Here is a 16,754-nt window from a genome sequence, read left to right as displayed (position 1 = left end):
TAAACAATTTAACTCTTCACAGTTAATAACTTACCCTTACTTGACCAACAAAAGCATTGGCTTCCTCTTCCTGTACAGACAGGTTTTTAGGTAGAAACATATCAAACACTGGCCCATTGTCATTTACATCCGTCACCACTATATTAACGGTAGCAGTTGAGGTCTACAGAGAAAGATAACATTATGAACAAATTATCTTTATTTTACAATTGCACAGATTACAACTGCTCAGCAACCTTACTGCTATGTATTAGAATGATCCAGTACAGAATCACAGATAAACAGGCTATCAATTTTTTTTCATGGTTTTGTGAAACAGGAGTCATTATTCATTTGAAGAGTTTATTTCTACATGTCTTATAAGACAAAACAGACTTGAGACTGAATAATAGATCAGAGATGCACAAAGGATATCAGATAACTTTATTTCTTATATGTATTTTAAGGATGATCCATTCTGAGTAGGGGAAAAATCTAGAAATATCAAAATTTGCCAGAACTATAAATTTGGAAAGAAAGTACTGATTTTACTAACCAACTATGATACTATAATGATTAGCTTAGATGATTAGTCAGCCTCTTAGCTGGCACAATCATGTTACCACAGCATCATGGGGAGCTCAGTCAGTATCAGCTCATGTCTCCGTATCATCCTTCACCCATATCACACTGACATGTTATCAAGCACTGGGACATCAACTTTAACATACAGAGAGGTGCCCACTGAGTACAGCATAAGCAACTATATTTAACACATATTCAATTTCAACAAAACGTATCTGTGCTGCCTACTGAAATTTTCTATACAAATCAAAGCAACTGGAAAGTGAAATATTTTGTTTGCAGATCTTCACAGCTTAAGTCAGACCCCTTTTCACTGGTCCTAGATACCATTTCAGTCACAAAATGCCACACTGTTGTATTTAATACATTATTGTAATACACTACTATATCTTAATTCATAAAATGCTAACATCTTTGCTATCAAAGACACTTTCATTCCATAAATTCAAATCTAACACAGCAGCAAGTATCATTGTGAACTATAACTTCAGGTTTATCACAGTTTAAGATCACAGCAGATACATTGACTAATGCTAGTTACTTCAAGCTGTTAGTTATTTCAGAATATGCCTAAGCATTGGTATCTCTTCTCTGTTTCTCAAGTTGAAGAGTTTTGCATTGAGATGAAATAGCTCAGTTTGAGCCCCATGAGTTTAAGCATTGTGGCAAGAGCAATAGAAACATGCCTTTCTTTCTGTTTTTCAACCTTATTATCTGAGGCTAACACTGCAAGTTTCTGTGGCCTGTAACAAGGGTTGCAAACAGAAAGAATGATCGGTACTCCTCATCCACCAAAGAGAAATGCTTCTAGGCAAAAAACACAGTAAGGAAGATTGAAATTATACACTAGGAAAGCCTTTCGTTGCAAGAACATAGAAGCACAGGCACAGAGAGTCCAGAGGCTACAGCATCTTCTCCATGAGCAAGACATATTAGCATCTGGCAATGACTGATAGTGGTGTAAACCAGTGCTGATGGAGCAGTGGATGAGCAGGCTAACCTGGCATTGTAACACAGTGTCAGTAGTGCATGAATGCTTCCTTCAGTGTTCCATTCAGTTCATATGAAAAGAAAATAGAACTATCTTATTCTATAAATACAGCTTGTTAGACAAGTATAGTAAGGGAGATGGATGCCAGAAGCATGTGAAGTTTAATACTGATGCCTCATTGCCGCAGATTGCTAATGCTGGTTGTCCAGACAGTTTTGCACTATTCCCCTAGTGACAGTAATATTTGTAATGATGGGTACACTGTTACTGTGAAATGCACTGTAAAATCAAACACAGTGTATTAAATCGGCTTTACTGTGTTGTATCTAGATGGCTTCTGATACCACACTACTTTGTATCAAGCTACATCGAACAAAATCCATACGACGTTACAGTAATGGCAATTATACTGTGCAGATGCCACTAACTCCTGAAAAAAGTCTCTTGCTTTAGCGGAGACTAACCAACCTGTTAGTGGTATCTCACAGTTTTCATAAAGAAACCTTTAACCACCCTCTTTAAAAAAAAATAAAAAATTAAAGATTAAGAAGTCTGAATGTGAAGCTGCATCTTTGTATGCTTTTCAGAAACAACTTCCGGTGAAGTACCTCCCATTTAATAAACCTCAAGTAGTTTTACACCTTCACAGGTTCCCACAGTAACTGCCCACAGCAAATAAATGCAGATTGCTGTCTAATTTTCATGAAGGGTCAAGTTTCTTATTTCTGCCACATGGGAAAAGCACTTGCAAAGAACAACTAATGTACTCACTATCTTAATAGTGTTTGGTCGTGCTTTCATTGATGCATCACCAGTTCAATCTGATAACTTACTCTCTGCAGGAGAGATCCTGTAACAAGTCAATCTCCTTCTCTTTCCAAATCCTCAGACTTGGCAAGCAGCCCAGCCAGTGGTACTGGAGTCAGCTGCCTCTTCACAGCTATAAATCTGGCTGGCACATTTGCTGTGTCCCACATACTCATTGAGGTGATACCTGTGCTACAAGGCTTCCTTAGCAATCCCTCTTGATACTGGCACAGAAAAGAGCGGATGCCAAACACACACAAGTGGCATAAGTAATACCCAGGCACAATACAGCTCTTTCAGAGTGGGAGTTTTTCTACAGTTTTTCTATGGAAGCAAATGTAGAAAACATATTTGTTCCACAATAAAAATACAGTAAGTACTTAATACTGAAAAAGTAATGAATACAGAATACTTCAAAACAAACAAAAAGATGCTTTCAAGCTGGCTTCTTATATTTGCTTATGCTCAGTTATTTGTTATTTTTTTTTCTGAAACTTCCATTCTCACATTCAATTTCTATAAGGAAAATGTACTTTACAACTTATGCGTCATTGTCACAAAAAACCACTCCAAACGTTTGCTCTTATGAGCAACGCTCACTGAATGTAAATCAACCTTCCGAAGCTAACTTGATTCCACAAAATACAAGGTAATAAAACCTCTTAGATTTAATAAACTAAGAGAAATATGGCATAGAAAAACCCACTGGCTTAAGACAGTGAGTAATTCTCATTTTGAAAATACTTCTTTTTCATTCAAGAGAATTTTAACGGGATGCATCTGATAATCTGTGGTGTGTGCAGACACTAGGTTGTAAAAGACCTTTAAGATCATCAAGTCCAACCATTCCCACAGGACTGTCAAGACCACCACTAAACTATGTCACTAAGGGCCTCATCTACACAGTTTGAAGGCTTCCAGGGAAGCTCCACCACTTCCCTGGGCAGCCTGTTCCAATAACTGACTACCTTTCCAGCAAAAAAGTCTTTCCTAATATCCAGCCTAAACCCCACCTGGTGCAGGTTGAGGCTGTTACCTCTTGTTGTATCACTTGTTACTTGGGAAAAGAGACCGATCCCCACCTCACTACAACCTCCCTTCAGATAGCTGTCAAGAGTGATAAGGTCTCCCCTTGAGCTTTCTCTTCTCCAGACTAAACTAGCCCAGTTCCCCCAGCCACTCCTCATAAGACTTGTGTTCCAGGCCCTTCACCAGCTTTGCTGTCTTTATCTGGACCCACTCCACCAGTTCACTATCTCTCTTGTAGTGAAGGGCCCAGAACTCAACACAGTATTTGAGAGGCAGCACAGGGGGATGATCTCTGCCCTGGTCCTGCTGGCCACACTATTTCTGATACAGGCCAGGATGCCATTGGCCTTCTTGGCTGCCTAGACACGAGCTGGCTCATGTTCAGCCAGCTGTCATTCAGCACCCCCAGGTCCTTTTCCACTGAGCCGCTTTTCAGCCACTCTTCCCACAGTCCAGAGCATTGCATGGGATTATTGCGGCCCAGGTGCAGGACTCAGCACCTTACCTTGTTGAACCTCATACCACCGGTCACAGCCCATCTATCCAGTCTATCCAGATCCCTCTGCACAGCCTTCCTACAGAAGAGTGTAGACCAACACTCCCACCCAACTGGGTATCATCTGCAAATTTACTGAGGCTGCACTCGATCTCTTCATCCAGACCATCAATAAAGACATTAAACAAGACTGGTCCCAGTACCAAGTCCTGAAAGACACCACTAGTGGCTGGTTGCCAATGAGAGGCAACTCCATTTATCACCATTTTTGGGGTTCTGCCATCAACCCAGTGAAGAATACACATATTCAGGCCTTGAGCAGCTAGTTTCTCCAGTGGGAGACAGTGGGAGACAGTGTCAAATGCTTTAGTGAAGTCCAAACAGACAATGTCTACAGCCTTATTCTTATCAACCAGGCAGGTGACCTTGTCATAGAAGGAGATCAGGCTGATCAAGCAGCACCGGCCCTTCATGAACCCATGCTGACTAGGTCAGATCCTCCAGTTTTGCCACACATGCTGTGTGATCTTTGCTCCATGACCTTTCCCTGGCACTGAGGTCAAGCTGACAGGCGTGTATTTTCTGGGGTTCTCCTTCTTGCCCTTTTTCTAGATAGTTTAGTTTGGATGACACTCATTCATGTGATATCCAAGTTATCACATGGATAACTTCTAGATAGTTTAGTTTGGATGACAAACTAAACATAGTTTAGTTTGGATGACTCACTGCATCTGATAACTTCTGAATCAATTGCTGAACATAAAGTCACGGTTGTAAATTACTTACAGGTCTAACTTATGTACCTAAGTGCATGCCAGGGGGTGGTTCACATACTTGAGTCAAACGTAGCAGCATGTTACAAGGAACTCTTACAAGCTCTTCTCCTAACTGACAGTGTTTTTCTAAATCCAGGGAACTCTCTGGTCTGGAAGCATGCTATTAACAACAGGACCCTGCAGCAATACTTTTATGTCTTGAACACAAAAGGAAACCTTTCTTCTCCTTCAAGTCTTCTTGAAACACAATAATTATAATATTAGAAATACAGAGCTTCCTGAAATACTGGAATACATGTAGAAGTGGTCATCTGAAGTATCAAAAAAGTCTCAGATTTCACCTAAGAGGAGACTGTGGAGGCAGCAGTGGAGGCTGAACTCTGCTTAAAATAGCCTCAATTTTAAGATTAATTTTAAGGTCCTTTTTAAAATCTTTATCAATTATGTAGAGGAGGTAATGAAGCACACTCTCCTCAAGTGTGCAGGTGACACTGAACTGGTGATAACAGTCAATACACTGGAGGGCAGGGCTACCATTCAGAAGGGATGTGGAACAGCTGAGAAATGGGCCAAGAGGAACTGTGTGAAATTCAGCAAGGACAAATGCCCAGGCCTGGCCCTGGAATGGACCAAGACCCTCACAGGTACCTGGGCAAAGGCCTGCCTAGCTGAGAGCAGCTCTGTGGGAAGCCTGTGATTGTCAGCAAACAGTGAGTAGAGCAGGAGTAGCTGCGTGACCTGGCAACAACAGAAACCAGAAGCTCATGGGCTGTATGGACAGGAGACTAGCCTGGAGACGAAAGGAAGGGATTACCCTCTCTGCTCAGCCCTCAGAAGACCATACCTGTATACTTAGTGTCAAGAGACAAAACAAGTGTAAAGCAAAGCAAGAGAGGTTCAGGCTGGACATAAGGAATAGCTTCTCGCCACGTGGACAACGAGAGCATTTCAGCATGATGAAGCAAAAGCGTTTTCTACATGCTGTGCTCCAGCTTGTCTTCACATCATAGACAGGTACAGGGAATCTGTCTCAGCACTCCCTGGATAAGAATATAAAGAAACAAGGTTTTGATGCCTTTATATCATTAGATAGGGATTACCTGAAAAAAATCAATAAATCAGCTACCAGCCTGACCTGTGTATGTGAATGCTGAAAGCTTTTTTGAATTATTCTATAGGTTATTCTGTAATGTCATGGGTGCTAAGGGATTCTAGGTCAGACTAACCCCCAGACCAACAAGCATTGGAAAAACTGAAAAGTTTTTACTTGGCTTAGTTTTGCAAGAAAGAAAAAAGGAAAAAAAAAAAAAAAAAGAAAAAAAAAAAGAAAGTTTGTAGAGAAGGGAGAGAGGGAGGTGGGAGAAGAGACAGAATCATTTCCCAACTCTTCTATTATCTAAGAATGTTTGTATTTTTGAAATTGATGGCAATACTTTTACTCATCTTAGGCATCCTACCTTACCTGCCAGCCAACACAGCCACACACGATAGTGCTCCACTTGTTACTGAGTCTCAATTCACACTTAAAGTTTTCACTTATGAATTAAAAAAGCAATTTTTCTTTTGCAAAGGAATAAGATTTATTGAGATGCCGAGCAGGAAAATTATTTTATAATTTGAGTTTTCCGTTCTTCTTAAACTTCCAAAGGTACTAAAATAAGATCCTGTAATAAGAACAACATTTCAAATAATACTACTTTTCGTATTAGTCACAATTTAACAAACTATCAAAAGTGAATTCAGTGTCAGGATGACCAAGTAGGGCATTCAAAACAAACTCTGGGTTAGCAGCAATGTCCGTGTGCTCTCTTCCACCACAAACTCTGAAACTGAGAAAGAATAATGGAATACTCAAAAGATTTGCTATGGGAAACATTTGTTATTCCACTGATAGAGCAATGTCAACCTTTTACACGAAGCAGTCATCCGTTGGCTACCTTTATGACTTTGAGATGCATAAAGCAGAAGTTCTGCCATTAACATCAGAAACTGCTATAAATGAAGATTATTAAATAAAATCGTTTTTATATCCCCATTAGATGGCTCCAAAGATTTGCTTAAGCTCTCTGCAAGCTGTAGCTTAAGACTGTAATAGCCTTTATTAGACAACTAGAATAAATTACAGTGGTTTATTCAGAACTGCAGCACAGATCGGTATTGGTAACAACATGATCATCCATCCTGTACATAATGTAAAAAGTCACCGGCAACACTAAAATTGCATTGACTAAATAATCATTGCTTAGAAGTTCAGGGCTAGCCATAACCTTTTTTCAGTCTGTCACCAGAACAGAAAAAAAGGCAAGCAAGTAGACTATGGGGCATACACTTTCTTAAAGGAGTCAAGTAACTATTTGGCATAGTAGTCAAGAGGGGAGAAAGACCACAGGTAGTGAATGGATGCTTTGGGGATGAAAACGCGCACTGCAGAGAGGGTGAAAGTAAACATACTGAGAAAGGGTAACCAGATTTTGTATGAAGCTCAGTTTCTTATACTATTAGAGAAGCCTACCATTTGTTATAATCACTTCCAACTGCAAGTAACAGTGGCTGCCTAGGATCACTCCCACTGTCACATAAACTCCATTTCTTCTGTCACTAGCCTAAAAACTTCCCCCAGGGAAACCTCCAGCACACTTGCAGGGAGGTAGTGATGCTTTTAAGTTTGTCACAATATCACGTCAAAATTTTTCAAGTCAGTAATGAAGAGCATAAGGATTTGTAAGAATAATTTTCACCTTTGACTATCAAAGCAGCAAAAGTTCTATTTGAAGACAAGTTCCAATTGGAGGCCTATTTAGTTCTGCAAAGCCAGCTTTCTTGTTTTGTTAGCAAAGGAAAAAATACAGCTGCATTGGATATCTCATACCTTCAAAATACAATAAAAATGTGTGCTATCTCTTCCTTCACTTGTTCTCATACACGAAGTGCTGTGATGTGTATCTGTAACCTACATCCCAACTCCCTAAAACATCACTGTCCTCTTTGTTTGCCTCTAGTCTTGTACCATTGCAAGGTGACCTGCATATGTCAGAGTAAAAATAAGTCAGTGCTTACCAGCATCAGAGAGCAGATTTTTCATTGCAAATCTTGGAGAAAACAAACTGAAAAAGATGATGTTTGAAGAAAAGATATTTGAATAAAAACATATGCAGCTAGTTTAATTTAATTTGCCCCCTTGAATGTATACACACTATTTTGTTCATTATGTACTTCAGAACAAAAGCAAACTTTACAGATTTCTACAGGAATTGTGAAAAGTTGCAGTGTTTTGTAGGGGATCCTAAAAGACAGTAAAACAAACTCTCATGTAACAGAGCTGCTGTTTCACTCAAGCTCTTGACATATGTTTAATTACCGCTAAAATCTTTAAACAAACTCGAGTGGTTCCCTAAAGTAATGAGAAAGACATCTAATTCACAACTTGTTTTATGTATTAACTGAATGGATATTCCTCGTGCAAATACTAAGATAATACAGTAAGGATAAAAATCTGCCTTGGCTGTTTTAAAACTAGACATTTCTACAAAGATTTGTCAAGTATGATTTTGAAAGGAGCGTTGAAGCTATTACTGGAAATTCACGCAGGGAAAGAGTAGTACAGCCTTGTATCAGGCATTTCCTATTCATTAGTGATGTAAACCTGCTCTGGGTTCAGCTTTAACAGTTGTTTATCTCCTTCTTAGTAGATGGTGGCAGTGCTGTGTGTTCGACTTTAGTCTGAGAACAACACTGGTAACACCAATGTTCTTAGTTGTTGCTAAATAATGTTTACTCTGACCAAGGACTTTTTGGTCTTATGCTCTGCTAGTGAGAAGGGGCACACGAAGCTGACAGGAAACAAAGACAGTACACTTGACCCAAACTGGCCAAAAGGGTATTCCATACCACAGCACATCACGCCCAGCATATAAACTGGGGGCAGTTACCTGGAAGGGCAGATTGCTGCTCGGGTCAGGCTGGGTATTGGTCGGCAGGTGAGGAGCAATTGTACTGTACACCACTTGTGTTTATTGTTTGCTTTTCCTTTTCCCTTTTTAGATTTATATTCTCTCCCCTTGTTATTTCCCTTATCATCATTATTATTGGTGGTAGCAGTAGTTTTGTATTATACCTTAGTTACTGGACTGTTCTTATCTCAACCCATGGGAGTTACATTCTTTTGATTCTCCTCCCCATTCCTCTGTGAGTGGGGCAGAAGAGGGGAAGTGAGTGAGCGGCTGCATGGTTCTGAGTTACCGGCTGGGCTTAAACCACAACAAAACGGTGTTTACTTCTCTTTTATAATAAATACAAGTCAAACAAAAGATCATCAGCTGCAATTTATGGCTTTCTTAGGGCCACTAAAATAATTCATACATATGTAATTCTTCCCTAAGCAATAAATGTAACATTTACATCACTACCACAAATATCTTTTGTCCTAAGTATGCCAAGCCCTGATAAACGTTACGGATGATAAATTTGAAGCTAATTTCACTTGTGACTTATTTTATTTGTACCCTGCCATTTAAGTTGAAGTTGGATATTGATGAAAGCATTCTATGCCTCGGAGAGGAAACATTCTTAGCTCTGATGTCAAGCAAGTTTATTAATTTAGACAAACTCCAAGGTAAACGTTATTGTCTCTAGATGTGAGTTTGCAAATAGTAAGATCTGAAGCAAAGCCCAAGGCCTTTTTTGATCAAAAAAGAAACTGCAAATAATGATTCTGATCTACATATCAGGACTTGTCTATATTCAGTTAAAGAAAACTACATTTAAAATTATGATATCCAAAATAATGGCTATTCTTTACCAAACAGGGGAAACAGATGCTTAGATCTTAAGATACTAGGAGTGATAAGTACCAGAATAAAATATACATTAACTACATAACAGGTAAATTGCATGCTGTCTAAGTTCAGCTCCAGGAAAGTGACAGCTAAGATGTTGCTAATGGGAATCTAATATTGGATGACAGTGAAGTGCCAAAGTCTGAAAAAGCAATGGGTATATATGCACAACTTGTTACAGTCCTGTTCACTAACCTTTTTGAATACAGAGAAGCTGCATACCCACAACAAACAATGTCCACTAGGCCATGTGGAAGCGATTTTCCTATCAGCAAGGCTGCAAGCCTTCAGGTATTTTCAGACCTTGATTCCTTCCAGTGTAGGGCACAAGAGCTTTAAAAGAGGTATCTACTGACCCTCTACTCCTCTCCAAGTTATAAAGAAGAAATGGACAGCTGGAATGCAAAGAAATGCAGGAGAAAGAAGAGAGTGAGGCTGAAGGGAAAGACAAGGCTGGAGCTTGTCAATAATTACATTAATGAAAAATAAAGATTAGAAAAAGCCAGAGAGGGGGTGAGGAAAAAAAAAAAAAAAAAAAGGAAAAGCTGTCAAACACACAAAAATAGATCTCTAAAGGAAACATCCCGAAACTAAAACCTCACACATTCAAAAAGGAAATATAAAAGATGAGAACTTTAGTAGGAAAGGAAGATAAAATCATGTACGTTCAAGAAATGCCTTTGACAAATTCACGGAACCTATGTGAGAGGTCTCTACTGTTATGTCAGTCACCAGCTACGTAACCACATAGGCTCCAACCCTGTGTATCTATTTGTGGAAGAGAAAGAGTATTGATCTGCTGTCCACACAGCTGAACAGCATCTCAATATAAAAGGAATGAAAAATTACTGTTCCTACTGGGTGCACCAGCAGTAGCTGGTAACTTATAGCCCAAGCTATATAGTCCGGGCTAAACAACCCAAGTTTAGAGCATAATGTGTGCTACACATCACCTAACATAGTTGGAGGTTAATGTAAAAAGTAGGCTACATTTGTCATTCACCCTGGCAGAGACAAAGCTGTGGAAAAATGGATCTGCATCTATACGAAAAGCTCAGATTTCAGTGTTTTAATCAAAAATGGATGAAGCTGTGGCATCTCTACATTGATCTTTATATCATAAACCAAACCTGAGAACTTCAAAACAGGTGAGGAATTTGGGCTGCAATTCTCCAATCCTTCTTCCATGGGTTATCTATTTACTTAGAACTGGAGAATTCACTGCTGTTACAAAAACAGCAGAGGTTTCTGCTAACCTGCAAGATCTGTCTGAAAGACACGCTCAGCTACAGGGCAAAGAGCTTTATGTGTCTGCTCTTGAGCTCTCTACATTTGCACATACAGTGCTGTCTGAAAAACAGTCTACCCAAATTATGTTTTCCAGTCTAGCTAGAATTCATGATATTTACTGTCATGACTGGTATTACTGAATGAATATACACAATAACATAATGTATACATAATGTTACACTATAAATTACTGTTTCTGTAAACTCTGATGTAAGATCCATTTTAGCATAAATAAGTTCTACATAAGCTTATTTATGAGGGCATACAAAATCTTCAATAATCCTTGGTGCAGAACTTTTTCTCATCTTAAAATAATTAAAGTCGTCTTTCAAAATGGAATTACAATCTGCTCAGAATCTTTGATTGAAAACTGATTAATCTATTTTTTTTTTATGAGGATTACTTAAATCACTCCTTCCTTGTTAATATTTGAAATCAAAGCCTTTATGGGGAATTTTATCTATGCAATGCAAGCAGACAAGTTGCACAGACACTGGTCATCTGTCAGTCTCCTAAAGATCGTCCTAATAAAAGAGCTAACGCATGGAGAAGAGGAAATCGGGCTGGACAATTCTTCTCATGCCAACTGAAATTTACAGGTCAGCTTAAATTTTTAAGGCTTTCTCATATGAAGTACATAACTTATTAGGAAAATAGTAATAGTCAGTGTTTCTTTTTTTTGTTACAGTTTGCACTGTTGAAAAGAAAATAATTTGAGGAGTTTTTTAGAGGAGGAAGTAAAAAATAATTTATCTATTTGAATTCTTCCTTTTCATATATTTAAGAACATTTCCTTCCCACTGCACCAACAGATCAAAATAAATGTGCCACATGAAGGTAGTATTAAAGCTCCACAGTATGAACAGATCCCATTGACTTTTTTTCCTTTTTTTCAATCTTGTCTTACTGTTTACAAAAAATTCAGTTAAGTAGAAGTCCTCTTCAATGCAAGCCTTTTTGTATGCAAAATCTCTGTTCAGTAAGTATTTACTGAAAGAGGCATGCATGCTTTATTCTTGGTAGATAATGGAACTGATATGGAGCAGATATAGGTAATATTTACAGGAGTGACAGAAAATTTACTGCAATTAATTTTCTGCATGCTATTCAAATAGTAAATCCTTGTCTAAATTATCTTGATCTAGTGCTACCTGTTTGCTCTAAGGAAGTAAATTAATCCAAGCACCATGGGAGATAGATGCTCTAAATTATTAATGATCTTCTAAGATGACTGAAATAACCAAGTCTAAATTACATGATGAAACACAATGAACTGAAATAAGGCTACTTATGGTTCTCTCAGTGCATGGATACCTTCTTGAAATGTTGGTCTGTTCTGATCAATAACGAGACAGTGCAGAGGAATATGGCATGGCATCTGTGTCTACACAACACACGCCAGTGTTCCTCAAGGTCCCTAGAACAGATTGACTATTAGGCTGCCCTGCTCTGACACATCTTTGTCTAGGATCACTTGTATACGCAATACTCGACTTTCATTTAAAGCCTGTGGGAGTTATTTAGCTAGATAAACATAAGGTGACAAACACTAGTTTTCAAATGCTGGTTATTCTGATGGCATTGTTGTGGCAGAGTGACTACCATAACCTTCTACAAACACCATACTCCTGCATACTGTAGCCAAAAATATGATTTTCAGAGTTTCTAAGTCTCACTCATTTAAGATCTTGTGCTTAGTACAGTGCAAAGCCATGAATGTTCTAGCCATACTTAAAGGTTAAAAACTGCAGTGTCTCACTTTTATGCATTAGACATCAGAATGGAATTTGGAATCCAGTGCTGGGTACCCAGAACCACATATACAAAGCACAAAAAATCCCTGCATTCTGCGCCCAGCTGATCTGGTCCAGCCCAGACAACAGAGAAAACAGTTCTCTCTCAGACTCCTTCCTAAGGGTCACCTGATGGTGCCTCTGTCTCCTCAGGAAACATGGCCCTAAACTTGTGGGGTCTGCAATGCTAAAATTATTCATTTATTTTCCATAAAGTGATCATTGTAGAAGAAAGGGAAACAGTGTGAGATTAATGGGCAGAGTCTTGGATTCATGGCTTGCAGAGAAACACTCCCACAGCTAGGTCGCCTCTGATCATTCCCAACCAGCAATCTTGGACTAGATCCTGAAAAGCACAACTTCCAATGAGCAGATAGACAACAGCTTTTTCTGGACTTCCAAAGTAGTTTAGTGGCTTGGTGGCTGAGTCTTCTAAGCCATATGAGAGCATATGAACCCTGTCAGTATTTTCTGAGTACCACAAAGTGACAGTGAATCGGGACATCAGTGTTGTTGCTTTACTTCAGCCTCCCTCCTTGGGAGGTTTGGGAACAGCCCCTGGATGACTGACGTTTTTTAAGAATGCCTAATTATTAACTCAAATGACTTTATAAACTTGGACAGAAACACATTTCTGAAGTGCTGGGTGAATAACTTCATGACTAGATGCTTGTACTTGGAGGTTTGAATTCTGCTTAAATCACACAATACACACTAAGGCAAAACAATGGAGCTTCCTGTTTTATCTATATAAATGAACTGACACACACATACAAGCCAAAAATAAGTAGCACAGAAGGCATTTTCTTTCTTCTAACAAAAGTCATGCATATTTATTTGTTACTTCTCCCTTTGAAATGCAAAGATGTGAATTCTTGCCTTGAAATCCCATCTGAACACACCACAGTTTGTGACAAAAATTGAGGTTGATATATTTTTTTGATTCGCACTTCACTCTTCTGCCCATCTACAACTAAGTTTCATTATAGAAATAAAAATCTTTCCTAACTAATTACTTAATTCATACTTAATTGTTTGTTGGGCTGTATTGTTAACAGTGATGGGTGGCAGGTTGTACCATTACAAGGTCAGAGAAAAACCACAAGCCTGTTAATACTCCACGCTATAACTCAAGAACAACAATAACTTGGGAAGCATAGTTGAGCATTTTAAACAATCAAGAGCATTATAAGCCATGCAAAAGTGATGAAATGGTGTCAGACAGGACACACCATTAAATGGAAAGCAGTATCGCTTAGTGAAGGCATAAGTCTGTATTGATTTTGATGGAATAAGCAGTCCCCGAAAGTCAAAAGGCGTCGGACATGACTGTCACCACACAACATTAGGCAGTTAGATAAGACTTGGAGCTTAGAATACAGAAACCTCGACTACTTGGTGCCATAACAACATTGTTAAAAGTCTCAGACCCTTTGTTAATGATACTGAAAAAGCAGCAGGCAAAAAATACCTTTAAAACACCAAAAACTTAAGGTGTGTGGGACCAAAGACTTCAAATGCAAAAAGGTGTTCAACAGACTTCATAAATTATGGTGGGGAGCAGTTAGTTTTCCCTAGAGAACACTGAGAATAAAAAGGAGAGCAAATACCACATCGTAAACTATGTACTAGTCCAATATGCAATGGGGTTTACAGCAGAGTGGAACAGGCAGGGCGAACAGTGCTGGCCTGTCTTGGTTGCAGCTGCAGGGAGAAGTGTTTCAAGCCCCTAAGAAGATAAGGAATCAAGTAACTTGTGAGTTTAGAAAAGTAATCGTTTGTACCACCATCATTATAGGAAAGGCACTAGGAGGAAATGTTGCTCACCAAGACTGGTGTGTGGGCTCCTGTACCACAAGCAGAAGTGTGATCCCATGTGGAAAGTGTGTTGCTGCCCCATGTGCTAATTTCCAAACTCCTTGAGATACCAGAAGTGAAAAAGATCCATTTTGGCATGTGTCCGTGGGCCAAAGAAGATCCTGACAGGGCTGAAGATGGTAATCAGTGTGCAAACTAAACCACTGTTAAAGGTAGGAAAGATGATGAATCATTCTGGCCTTTTCTTTCTGTTTGCTTCAAGTGAGTCAATCCCAGAGACCCTGACACAATACTGAAACGCAGGCTTCAACCACCTAACAAGCCTTATTTATCTCTATGGAGGAAAACATTCATAGAGAACAATGCTGAACAGACAAGAGTGCTCACCTTGAGACAGACAAATTTAAAAGCAGCTTGGCATAAACTTCTTTCAGAAAGCTTCAGCAATTTCAAAGCATAGCAATGTTTCCCATCTGAAATATTTAATCTAAAATGCAGTATTTTATATACTATTATTTAAAAATCAAATATATAGCTGGTTTCAAACAGGCAACTGTTGGGTGGAAAGAAATCAGGTTTTGTATGCTACTAGCTAAAATATTTTAATGTCATTTAAATTAAGTTGCACCTACATGTGGAATTAACTGAAACAAGTTCTTCAGTCAGATAACCAGATTTTTTGTAGGTGCTAATAGAATTGCTCAAAAAAACAAACCTTCATGACAAGCAGCAGGTGAATTAGTTTGGGGAACAGCAGTTTTGTAATTGTAGGAAATTTTCATGGACACCATTGCTGCTTTCTGATATAATTACTTAAAAAGGCCTCCATGAAATTCCACTAGCTTGCTTTAAAAAACTTTCATGTCTTTAGAAGAGTTTCCCATGTTACCAGGCAGAAACTTTAAATGAGTCCCTGGCCCAGGAGGAGCCGTCAAATAGCAGAAAATAAGTCCAAAAGAGCTGCAAATCAAAGAAATTGTGTAAAGACGTAAGGAAGCCTGGCAAATGAGTCAAACTCACTGTTTCCTGGCATGGAAGAGGCATGGAGATTTAATGGTTTGAGCTGCCCCATTTCATCTGATTGTAAAAGCCAAGAAACTTAGTCTCAACTGTGATACTGGCAAGCCCAGCCAACCCTTTCGCTTCATATATTGTCATCAGAAGCTCAAGGTGCAAGAGCAGTCCAGTCAGCTTGTCAAGTAAGCCATATTGCTGAACAATTTTAGGAAGAAAGGTGCTCCACCACTGGCAGTATCATAACAGAAGAAGACAGCTACAGGCAGGTAGGAGATAATGATGAAGACACGAAACCAAGCAGCAGGAAAGAGAACACGCAAAAACTAGAAAATGTGACCATGTCTCACTGTGAAAACAATAAACATGTACACCTGCAGATACAGAACTCCAGGGAAAAAACAAACAAACAAACAAACATATGGCATCAAAGGAAGGAAAGCAGGTAATGAGACAGCAGAGGAGTGGATTTTTTTAAGTGTATGTTTTTGTTACAGGAGCAACAACGTAACACCACCATCCATTAAGAGCATTTAGTACAAAAGGGTCAAGCGACCTGCTGCCATTTGGTTCATCTTTCTGCTTGTCAAGTGACAGCTGTACTAGTAAGAACTGTTATGCTTATTGAAAAATTATGAGTTTAGTTTTATGCGAGCATTGGAAAAAATCACAAATACCTTTCACTGATGTTACAACAGTTCTTTGGACTCTAATTATTTGCTTTCCTTATGGGATACTAAACCCTCCCCCCAAAAAAGAAACCAAAAACAAACAAACAAAATAACCCACCAAAAAACTCCAACCTGCACCTCTAAAATAATCCTTGAAATTTGCATATTATTAAAATTGCTTTTGAGAATGCTACCGTTCTTATTTGTATTATCACACCTCTAGGAACTTCTAGCCCTATCTTCACTGGGTTAGGTAACGTATGAAGAATAAAAGCACAGTCCATTCCCCCAACAACATGGCCACTACAGCTCCAGCCTGGCTACTGAGCTGCTCACAAACATGAGTATCAACGACTTCTACTGCAACAGATAGTCAACCCTACATCAGCATATTTCACAGACAATACTAAGAAGCCCTCCACAGTGGGTTTTTTTTTGGGTAGTTTCACACTGTTAGCTTCAAAAACTACATCTCACCTTCCATATATATCTCACCTTATATAGAACTATTTTGTGTTAAATAGCATGCAATGATTAACTGGAACTCTATTAAAAAAAAAAAAAAACAACTATTATCTTCTGAGTGTTAAAATGGATCAGATGTCCAACTAAGTTCCAAAACAAAGAGAATGAATCTCTAGATGAAAGGAAGCAGAAGTATATTTTCGAT

General features: G+C 38.8%; 1 protein-coding gene across 5 annotated transcripts in view; it reads right to left on the bottom strand.

Annotated features, from left to right (window-relative positions):
• The window catches only part of PCDH15 (protocadherin related 15), a 464,553-nt gene that overhangs the window by 146,369 nt on the left and 301,430 nt on the right, over positions 1-16,754 (bottom strand). For all 5 annotated transcript variants that reach the window (XM_065671106.1, XM_065671105.1, XM_065671103.1 and 2 more), the window contains one exon: positions 35-163. In XM_065671106.1, the coding sequence (XP_065527178.1) occupies positions 35-163 (129 nt within the window). The remainder of the gene's footprint in view (positions 1-34; positions 164-16,754) is intronic.

The sequence above is a fragment of the Lathamus discolor genome, chromosome 3 (assembly GCF_037157495.1).
Source record: "Lathamus discolor isolate bLatDis1 chromosome 3, bLatDis1.hap1, whole genome shotgun sequence".
Taxonomy (NCBI): domain Eukaryota; kingdom Metazoa; phylum Chordata; class Aves; order Psittaciformes; family Psittacidae; genus Lathamus; species Lathamus discolor.
This window is presented reverse-complemented; position numbering and strand designations above follow the sequence as displayed.